General features: G+C 35.2%; 2 protein-coding genes across 2 annotated transcripts; both read right to left on the bottom strand.

Annotated features, from left to right (window-relative positions):
* Positions 1-1,094: 1,094 nt before the first annotated feature.
* Positions 1,095-4,636, bottom strand: LOC137397408 (uncharacterized). The gene is made up of 3 exons (XM_068083699.1): positions 4,445-4,636; positions 4,223-4,351; positions 1,095-1,214 (listed from the first exon to the last, which is right to left on the bottom strand). The coding sequence occupies exons 1-3, from the start codon at positions 4,634-4,636 to the stop codon at positions 1,095-1,097; spliced, it is 441 nt and encodes a 146-aa protein (XP_067939800.1).
* Positions 4,637-4,665: 29 nt separating this feature from the next.
* Positions 4,666-6,041, bottom strand: LOC137397407 (piggyBac transposable element-derived protein 1-like). Its single transcript, XM_068083698.1, has 2 exons — positions 5,919-6,041; positions 4,666-5,754 (listed from the first exon to the last, which is right to left on the bottom strand). Exons 1-2 carry the CDS (start codon positions 6,039-6,041, stop codon positions 4,666-4,668), a joined length of 1,212 nt encoding a protein of 403 aa, XP_067939799.1.
* Between the last annotated feature and the right edge of the window lie 5,621 nt (positions 6,042-11,662).

The raw sequence follows: 11,662 nt of genomic DNA, 5'->3' as shown, positions 1-11,662 counted from the left end.
CTTGACACTTTCTTCTTTTTTCATAAGCGTTTCAACATATCCTATTTGGCTTTAGCGTCCAAAATAGATTTACCTCTACTAGTTGTTTTAGTAGAATTGGCTACTAATTGTTGTGTTGAACTATTTCATTAATTACTAAACAAGCTGTCATTGTTCGTTTTTACCTTTTTTCATTCTCCTATACATGAACTTCTCAATGAATCTTTATCCGCCATCATGCAAGTGGCAAATGGCAGACTGCTCACCTAATCGCACAAAGATCTCTTTATTCCAACAAAGCGTAAACATTACGCACAAACTGTGATTTTCAACAAAAATAATATGTCTTCTTTACACCTTTTTGGCAGCAATCCAAATTCTAAGTAAACAGGTGTGACAGAGCATTACATCAACTAATGAAAGCCTAAGCATACCTATCTTTTTGGTTTCTACGTTTTTGACTACTGAAGTTGCTCCGATCTCAGTCTGTAACTGATGAAGTTATTCTTGCAATCACTTTAGACTATATCTAGGGACCATATTTTGTCTTCTTGGTTACCTGGAGGTATAGTAAGATAAAAAGACTCCACAATACAGTCGACCGTTGCATCTTCGAACTTCACTTTCCCAAACTTTCAATTGTCCGGAAAACGCCTGAGGTTCGGAAGATTGTCCAATGCAGCCGAGTCTGTTCGACGAATGCCAACTTTGACCAATAGCTGGCTATCGTGACAGACCCCGCAAGTACATGAGTTTTCCGCGAGAGCGTTGCACTGATTTTCGTTGTCATTATTACTGTTATTAATATTATAATGTACCCTATTGTAGGTATAACCATATTCCACTCTCCCATGTATACTATATAGGCATATTGTACCATATTGCAGTCTAGGAGTATGTGTGCGAGACAATGTAGCTGTTTAATGTACTGTACTCAAATTTCCATATCCAGACTTTTTCAATGTCTGTACATGGCCCAGTTTGTAGAAGTTCAAACAAACAAAAGATGTCTGTGAGTTTTATGACAATGTGAGTCTCTGGTAGTCTACCTAGGGCGAACTCTGTGAAACAAGTTTTTGTAAGAATATCTACAAGCACCAGAACTATACACTAAATCAGGCCTTTATTCCCTGGTTGCAAGTTGGGGTGGCAAATGTTAGGCGACTAGTTATGAACACCTGGGGGTTGGGGTGTAAGCCCCCAATGGGTCGGGGCAGCGCCTCGAAGGTTTGGACCTTTTAAGCATTAACAACCCTCAGAGTATGCACGAATGCAATCAATTGTTAGCATCAAAATTTTCCTATTGTTTATGGTTCATAGTAGGCAAAACATTTTCTTTATTCAACGAATGATAATAAAATTAAGATATAAAACTCATAACACTAGATTCCTGTAAGGGACATTGACAGAACAAGAGCTATTACTTTTTTATGGTCAATACGTCCATGGCAGAAATCTTTTACAACTGGTTCTGTATCTATTTCAACATCTTTAGAAAAGTGTAATATTAAAAGTTTATTTAGACGGGCCAGCCCCATAGTGCTCCTCATCGAGGTTTTGATTTGGTTGTTATGATAAGGAAAATGCAAGTTCGGGGGTCTTCTTCACACACCCACTATAAGCAATAAAGTTCAGTCTCCGAGTCTTAACAAAGTTTCACAAGATCACTTATTTGGCGAGATCACAACGGAGACAATATAGAACTAGTTGCTAGTAAATTAGTTGTTGGAAATTCCAAGCATAGAGCTTAGACTGCAATTCTTAGTACATAGCCGCCAAAAATCACTAAAAAGTTGGGGCGGCTCAGCCGGCCAGTCGCCCAGCCGCCTCAAGGAATACGGGCCTCCACTAAACAGCCACATTTCAAAATATCAACCTAACCAGCACCTTTCTGACGTCTGAGCACTTTTTAGATATACATGCCAATAACATGAACAATGAAATGTATTTATAATGTGCTCAGAAACTCTAAGTACTTAGTTGAATAATTGTGACAAACTTTTTCGGCAGTTTACTTGTAGAGGTGGGTGATTTAAATTTTCTACTTTTCAATAGTAGCGCTTTTATGTAAACATTCTTGAATTGTAAGTGTTAAATATACTACTACCCTTAGTACTGTGACTAATACTACTGCTACTAGTGCTATTACTGCTGTTATGAGTAATTTTTACTTCTTAGTTCTTTAAAATGGGTTTTCATATTTTTTAATTCAAATCTCCACTCTTTCATGTCACCAGTATTAATTTGTTGCCTCCGATGTGCAGTCCTACACTTGTGAGCTTTAATCCAGTGATGAGCTGTTCGCATACATATATCAAGACTGAAAAATTGGCAACACACAATACATGTTTGCACATATCAGAGTGAATGTGTGTCTGATTTGACATAAAATCGCATGAAAACTCTACAAGGTTATGACCCTTATCCTGCCAAGAATTGATGCTAATTTTTATGTCATTTTTACACTTTCCACACCTCGTAGACTTGACCTTGACTTGATACATGTGTTGTATTTGGGTAGTATACGCGCATACGGAATTGAATGCCCAAAAACATCAAAGCAAGCCAAGATGAAGTCTACAAAGTATAGACACCAAATAAAATTATATAGGAATTTAAAGTGATTACCGGTGGGATATATGTATACGGTACATATATTTATACTTGCTTCAGGATATATATGTACAGTACATATATTTATACTTGCTTCAGGATATATATCTTATATATATTTCTCAATGTATGTCGTCCGTGTGTCGTATCTCTGTCTGCATTCCGGCTATAGCTATTATTAGAATAACTGCAGCTGGACAACAATGCTGACACAATGTCATAGAGTACCGTGATTAGAAGCCTAGCAGCTTACTGCAATTTTCGATTGACTATGTGCCAGGCTAATAGCTTGGAAGTTACATTTATTTCAACTACACGAAATACTTCTCTCATAATATGTAGTTCGAAAGTTAGAATGGTAAATGTTGTTTTATATTAAATACAAACCAATTTTCTGTCCAGACTTTTTTATTACACGGGCAACGCCGGGTGGTACAGCTAGTGTATATATATATATATACAGTACATATATTTATACTTGATTTCTTTCATGTTGGCTGCTATTTATGATACTAACTAGTTAAAAAAGTTACTCCTTTTGTAGATTTTGCCCTTCTGGTTTGTGATATGAAATTTCAGAGCTGCCCTATAACTAATGCAGAATTCCAATACTTCAACTGCGTTACACAACACAGGGCTCTACCTTTGACATGAGCTCTTAGATGGAAATAGGTTCTTCATGAACTCTCGTTCCTTCAGTAACCCATGATCTTGCCATTCAGTTGTAAGGAGTGGTCACACAGCCATCAAACCAAAAATTCTAGTATGGAAAACGTCAGTTGGAACAAGCAGTTAAAGCAACACTCATAATAAACTTGGTTCTATCAGACTTGACTGACGAAACTTGATTGGATCATAAATTATTAGCCAATGTAATATTTTACATCACTTATGCATAAGCAGGTGATTCAATTGTAATATTTATGTTAGAACAAATGAAATTGCGTGATAGATTTTTTCTTTTTTTGTTGTTTTATGATTTTTGCATGGCATAACTTGGAAAACATTTGTTTGAAATGAAATTATTGCCAATAAAACAATATATATAAAATTAATATCTCTTTAGCTACTTTCTTATAAATATAGATATATATAGAAGAAGGAAAAAAGCTAGAGAAAAGAAATATTAACTCTCTTAAACCCACAAGTATAAATCCCAGTGCTAAAATTTTTTTTCTTGCATTATTTCATTTTATACCATGCACTGAACACATATATATATAAAAATTTCACCATCATAGCAAACTGGATTTATTTTTGAAAATGTTGCAGATACGCAACATTGGGCATAAAGCAGCATAGCAGTATATGGCATTGGGCATAATATCTGTTCAAACTTTTATTGCTCAAATTACAAAAATGATAGTACTAAACAGAAAGATAATAAATGAATGATGCAGCAGACAAATATTTATGGTTTCATGAAATTGTAGAAGCACTAAAAAAATGTTTTTTATGAATATCACTAAAACTATTTATGAAAGTCCATGAAGCAATTTCGGCTTTCATTGAAACACAATCTCACATCACATTTGGTGCATATGGTGTTTGTGAAATTTGTCTCACAAAGTTGACATCTGCCTCTTTTATCAATTTTTGATGGCCAATGAGCTAAACCATCTTTTCGTACATCATCTGGTAGAGCATGACGTCTCTTTTTCTGTGATTGCGCAGGTGATGCTGGACTGGAACTTGCACTCAAGAGACGTCCTCTCTTTGGCTGACTGTTGACTTTTATTAGTGTTGAGGCAAGATATGACTGAAAAAAGACATCAACCTGTATAGAAATCACAAACTTTGTGTAGCACAAATTGCTAGACGTTGTTGATTTTCTATGTAGCTTCTACAATACCTGAAACCGACGACGACTTAGCATCTCCTTTTTGGGTAGTTTCAACAACTGAAAATCTTTTCTGTAGACATTCCAACTATTTATTAAGGCCACCATCATGAAATGCCAGAAGAGATAAAGGTACCATCTGCGTGATCGCATCTTGAACCTGAATGATGCCAGAAACGAATCCAGAAGGTCTACTCCACCCATTTCTTTGTTATAATCTCCAAATACTGATGTCATGGAAATCTTGACATATGACTGTTTTGTTTATCCCATCTCTCTGCTTCTAAAACTGGGTGGGCACCTGTGAGAGATGACAGCATTGTTACTGATTTGTTGTCTTCCCATTTCACCGCAGCAATTTGAAAGTTTTCTTCAACGCTGTAATCCAGTGCACCACGACCTTTTGTTTTCAGTTCTTTGTCTTCAAAATGTGGACAGCCAGCTAGTCTGTTTTTTCTAACCGTTCCGGTGTAGAACATACCTCTTTCCTTTAGCTTCTTCAGTAGTGGAATGCTGGTAAAAAAATTATCTGCGTAAACCTTGTAGTTGGCATTGACAGGAAGTGATGTCAGCTTCAAAACAACATCCGTGCCTTGACCACGCTCTGTCCGAACTCCGGTGCCACCTTGATATACATCAAAGTCATATAGAAATCCGTTAGGATCGGTGCATGCCCAGATTTTGAATCCCCAAGGATGTGGTTTACCTTTCAGATATATCCGAATTTTGCTCGTTTTGCCACGGAACTGGCACATCATCTCATCAATGCAGACAAATTCTGTAGGTGTTAGTTTTAGACAACATTCTTTCATTTGATAAAGAAAAGGTCGTAGCTTCCACAATTTATCTTTCTTGTCATCCTCAGTCACTGCAAGGTTGTTGACAAAATGCAAGGTGGCTAGTATTTCTTGAAACCGATTTCTGCTCATCACACCCGCTACAGGAGGATAAAACGTTTCCGTTTCCCAATATAGTTGGACAGAATTCATCTTCACTAGACCCATATAAAAGTACATTCCAATTACCTGTTCAAGTTCTTTGTTGCTAATGTTGATTGGTTTTCCACACTTTTGTGTGCTGTATAGATTGGTATTGCTCACAATATTGTTGAACATGCTGCCTGGAGTAAACCGTCGAAAATATTCGTAGGGTGTGTCGATTTTTGCGCTTACAGGGGGCTGTGGTGTAGCACCTAGAAAAACTGAATCAGGTGATGTAAATTTTCTTTTTCGCCATCTTGGGTTGCAGCTTGATGTTGAAGTTGTGGCAAAGTTTACTAAAGGTATGTCATATTCGTCATCCTCAGTTTCCATCTGTGGTTCCTAGAATGAGATACAAGCATTGTTCAATAGAAGTAATGACATATTTTGGTAGAATTATTGCCACAGGGGTATACAACTGCAGAATAACAGATTCTCAATAAGGAAATAGAATGTGAACACCCTGTGTTTCTTGTTTGTACAGCTTGAGATTTGCGATGTCTCACTTCAATTTGAGGTGTCTCGTAGTCTTCATCCTCATCACTGTCATCATTATCTTCTAATTCATCTTCACTCTGCTCGCAGTTTATCCTGTTGATCAAGTCTTCAGCTAATATATGTAGAGACATGGCCCCATAAAGCTAAAAAATGGAACAATGAGTGAAAAATCCAAAATTTATGGTTGTTTTATATCAAGTTTTTAGACATGTCAGTAGTCTCTTTTGATTCATGAAATTGATTTTGAAATTGTAAAGAAGAAAGTTTCTTACAAAAATTAAATATTAATAATTAATTTCTATATATGGTTATTATAATTATTATTCTTTCTACTGAAATTTTGATGTAAAACAAATTGACTCTATACATACCCTAAATTTACTATACATGGGTCTATCCATAAATAAATGGATTTTTTGGTAAAATTTCAAAACGGTTATTTCATTAAAATAATGCTTCACATATGAAGTATGCATACTAAACCCTAAGATGGAAAATAATTGTGGGGGTAGTGCTCCTCTATCATGCTTTAATAGTTTGCTAAAGTTAGTGTATACGCATAAAATACTTTATAGTCATAATGGTAAGATAGAGATGCTTGAACACGGTATACATATTACTCTGAACACAACTATCTAATTGTAATGGATTTCACAATGGCTTTGCTGCCCGTTAATGCATAAATTGGTATTGTGTGCATTGATCTATTGCTGTGGGGCTCTTTTATAAGTTGCCATGTTTTGAGTAACAATGGTGACTGGAAACATCAATTAGTTTCTGCTACACTTGTATTAGTTCAAAATTAGTAGTAATTTGTTTTCAACGCTAACTTCATGCGCTGTACCTTTAACTAATTTCAGTTTTGCTCAAAGTTGCACATATTTCGGAAATCTGCGTCACCGCTGTTACACTGTCACCATTGTTACACCCCTCAACTCATATAATTAGAGGATTAATTTGAGTGAATTTCACATTTAACAGTAATTTGTGGTGTTGTTGATGTTCTCATGTATGAGTTACTCATTATATTGTAAATTTAACCCATTGCGGGAAGTTAACAAGCTTCTTCTAGCAAGTTAGCAAAAGGTTGCTACGTTACAAATGTATTACTAAGACTTGCGACTCCGATACTGAAAATGGTTCAAAATTTAATCAAATCTACTTATGGGAGTAACTTGTAACAAGTGCTTTAAACAGAATACTGTTAGGTGGAAAGTCTGCTGGTCATTTCTGCTTTCAACATGGGTAAGACAACATCAGCAGAGCGGATGCGTAAATATCGTAACAAAATACGCCAATGTTCAAAACAATAGACTCAATATTTGACTGCCCAAGCTAGTCAGAATCAAAAGAGTAGAACAAAAAGAAGAGCTCAACTTACAGAAGATCAATTGAAGGAAACCCGAGAAAAAGCAAAAATTAAGAGTTTAGCAATACAGAGATCGGGAAAACACTTTTGAAAGTAAAATTACCAGGTATGTACATTCATTTTTTTTTTCAAAAAACCTAATGCTTTACTACATCTGCGTACATTATGGATGTTTTAAGTTAATATTTCAAGTATTTTGTAAAAAAAAATGTTATTAAAGTTTAAATTCATTTTTTGTAGCAACCACTTCCCAATTTGGCAACCCACAATCTGAAGATAAGGCTGTAAAAAGATTGATCGAGCACTTCTAAACAGCTCAAGCAAAGGTGGCCAGACCGTCCATAAACTAGCAATGACAATGGCATTAGAGATGAGAAAAGATAAAATAAAACAAAGAAATAGAAAAATAAAAGTAAGCCATTGAAAAGTTTTAACTTTTACTTTTGATCCTGATGACCATGCAATTAGCGATCCAGAAAGTGAGTGCAATTCCGAACCCATAAACAACTAGCAAGCACATTGAAAGAAGGTGATTTGGTGCTAACATTGCTGCCTGGAAAAAAAACTTTTAGGCATTATGTAGGAATGGTAAAAAGTGTAGATGCCCTCGAAACTGAAGATTTTTTTTTAAAAGAGTTAAGCCAAAAGGGACTTTTGTTGTTAATACAAAAATATAGCATGGGTAGAATTTCATCACAAGTCACTGTCTTGTTCTACTCTCTCTAAAAGTACTGTTTTACAGAAGATTTAGAGCGTGCAGAATAATCTAAAACATTTTGCTAGTACATTCTCACAATTACATGATCAATATTCATTTTTTCATCTTACATTATTTAAGCTTAATCATGTTTGTCAAGTATTATTACTATTATATTATTATACTTCATACTTTGAAACCAATAAAAAACATTTCAAGTTAAGGCTTGTCTATATATATTGTAATCATTAGCTTTAATACCATTATTGAGCTCATTGCAGTGAACTTAAATACTGTTAAGTTTACAGAATATAAGAAGCGTAACGATGGTGACAATTGGATGTAACAGCGGTGACATGTTTGCAAGCATGTAGTTCACCACTACCATCTAATATCTGTATAAATTTTAGTGCATATGTCAGCAAGCTTCTTTCAAATAAGACAAATAAGTTTTTATAATTGTGCTTCCCACCAAATCAGAGAGTTTTCAGGATAAGCAACTAGCTCTTCAAAATGCATATTTTTTCTGATGTAACGCGAGTGACACACTAACTAAAATATTTCTCCGTGAAAATTAACTTTAGTGTGACATATTATACATCATTCGAAAGAGCTTGTTGAGCTCTATAAGAATATCTGATTTAAAATCATCTTAAATGCTATACCAATATTTTAAAAATAAATTTCTGCTCTAATTGTAACAATGGTGATTATGGATAGACCCATATACACAAAAGTATTACCAAAAATTATATTATATTATCATCACTACTTTTATTTATTATGATTAGTACTATTCATCATTATAAGTTTTATGTACAATTATCTTACTATTTTACTAAAATGTATATTTAGTTGCTATGCCAATCATATGCACAAATGCACTATGCTGGTGAAATTCCATCATCATGTGCTGCTGTCAAGGGAGAAATTTTAAGTAATTTAATAATTTATTGTATTTATTTAAAGTTATTATAATAATGAATATAAAAAGTAAGTTAATAATAATAATTTGATAGTTAAATAATAATATGAAATGTATCGTTTTTGTGAGTTTCCTTTGAGTGAAATACTACAATGGTTCTATGGTTTTATGGTTCTATGTGTAATGGTTAGCCTCTGGACCTTGAGTTCAATTTCTCCCAAGACAAATTTTGACCGCAGACAAAGTGGCACTTCTGCCCCAGAAAATCAGACCGTTGCTATAAAGCAAAATTAAAATACCAACTCAATCAATGGAGATGGGCACTACTATAGTTATCCTTGCAATTTGTTTTGACAGTAAGGCGTTGCTGTATCAATGAGCCCAAGTATCAAGTATTATTGAGATTATGAGGCCTACTATCTCTTGTAGGCAACTCTCTGCAGGTAATTATCTTATAATTGACAATAACACGCCAGTGGTTTGTTTCTATGTGTCTGCAAACTCTATTTTTCTCCAAAGGTCAAAATAACAATTATTCTGTCAAGGCTTACTAGCTCAAGCAAAAATAACAATATGCTTAGCCCTATTTGTTATGGCCTTACTAGGTTAAATGAGTACGTATCTGTTAGGCGTGTAGTAGTAGCTCTTACTGTAAACAGGGGCGGCTGAGTTAACTTTCTTCTCTCAGGGCTTTATGGCTTCCTGGCTTGCCACCTCTTTTTGGGTGAATCGTGTTTGTTGAGTCTATCCTCGGCGAGCTGGTTGCTGCTGGCTCCTTGGCTATCTTGGGCTTATGTTAATCCTCCTATCTTGGCTCTTCCTTGCGGCGCCCCTTTATCGTCTGGCTCGCTGCCAGCTTCTCCTGCTCTTCCCTTGATTTTGCCCCTCTTTTATACTTGTCCTTGAGCCATTGTCGAATGTCATTGGTTGGTTGTGTTTTACTTGTGGTCTTTGCGTAAGCTTTTGTTTAATTTATATTTCAGATTCCTTGCGGTGAGCTAAAATTCCTTACTGTGGTTGGGATTCCATGACGACAAGCGAATGAGAAGTGAAAAATATTCTAAGTCCGGTAACAAATTGTACAAAACTGGCCATAACTCAAAAACTAACAATGGCAGCATTATAAAATTAATTTTACAGTAATCCTCGTTCTAAGACGCTATTAGCTAGCTAATTTATATGAAGCAAGAGAAACTATTATAATATTATGCCATTCTTTGTACAACCATTTCGTCGATATTTTCTCATAAAATACAATATCTGAGTTAATGAATAATTATGCTATATTTTTCTACTGCTCTACAATACAACATTTTCTAGACTATAATGATGTTATAAGCTATAACTAAATATACTAAATAAAGTGTTGTAAATGATTCTTTCACTGATGGCTGGTTGCTGATCTGGTGCACGCCAGCTGCTTCTTCGCTCCAACAAGTCATTAATGTGGCTGGCTCCTGTAATATTGGCGATATACCTCCATTTTTGCCTGATACTCTGTAGAGTTGTTTGCTTCGCTGAATATCCATTAATAATTGTTGTAACTAGTTAGTCTCTTTCATATTAAGTGGTGTTGATCAATAATAATCGTGATTTAGTAACAATTTTATGCTGTTTTTCATTCATTAAGCTTTTCATTATAATGGTCAGACAACTCCCAATCGAAATGATGTCCCATATATTCACATTGCATCAGCTATGATAGTTGGACAACTCCCATGCTTGATATTTCCAGCAGCATAGCAATTGCCATATATTTCATGTCTGCTTATTGATGCATCACAGTGCTTGCTGCAATGTTTTGCAGCAGTTGTGGTATTAGGTGATCCCACAATTTATTATTTCTTTTGACTTTTGGTCATCTATTGCTTCAAACCCTGACACTGCTAATAGCCCAATGTAGCACCGGTGCAACATGAAAATGAGGTGATATAATCTGTACTTCTGGTATAAAATATCTCTAAAACTACAATATTCATTTGTTTGATAGGTCTATTTCACAAATAGCACAAAATATATATGATTACCTACCTTTTTATGGTGAAAATTCACTCAGAGAAAAACCCTTTTTTCCTCAGTCTTTCAACATGTCACAGTTGCTTTTCAAAATGGCGGATATTGGTCACATGACTGTAGTGTCCAATCATAATTCACATAAACTGTGTAGCACATGGACAGCATTGGGCTTTCATGCCAGCAAAGCAAATGGATTACCAAATAGCAAAGAGCAGTAGTGGTTCAAAGTACATGTAGCATATATGCTACAATGGGTTTAAAAGGGTTAACTTTTGAGTTTAGTTCTGACCTGTAGGGCCACCTCTTACAAACTTTAGTTGAGGTGAAATATATTCAGTTTGGACGATGCAGTTCAGTGTCCAGATAACCAGTCTTCATACAATTTTTGCGGATAGGATATTAGCTTTCATGTTGGAATTTTGAGCAATAATCACAGCACTGATAACAACTATCAAACAGACAAAAGAGTATTTATAAAAGTAGTGCTAATCCATCTTGCTATGTCTGACCTAGGTATCAGTTCTGTCTATGGATAGAGCCAAGGTAATTGCAGAATCTGACAATTTCTTTGCAGTCCATTGTTAGTTCTCATACATGTATGTGGAGTTGGGAGACTAAACTCTTCATTAGAATGTATATGTAAACAGAAAGACAGCACTCTGTCCTCTGATCAATAGCATTGATACAGATTTCTGACAGCAGAAGGGAATATTATTTTTACAGAAATCTATATTAAGACTTGTCC

The sequence above is a fragment of the Watersipora subatra genome, chromosome 5, assembly GCF_963576615.1.
Source record: "Watersipora subatra chromosome 5, tzWatSuba1.1, whole genome shotgun sequence".
Taxonomy (NCBI): Eukaryota; Metazoa; Bryozoa; class Gymnolaemata; order Cheilostomatida; family Watersiporidae; genus Watersipora; species Watersipora subatra.
Note: the sequence above shows the minus strand (reverse complement) of the source record. Positions and strands in the feature narration are given on the sequence as shown.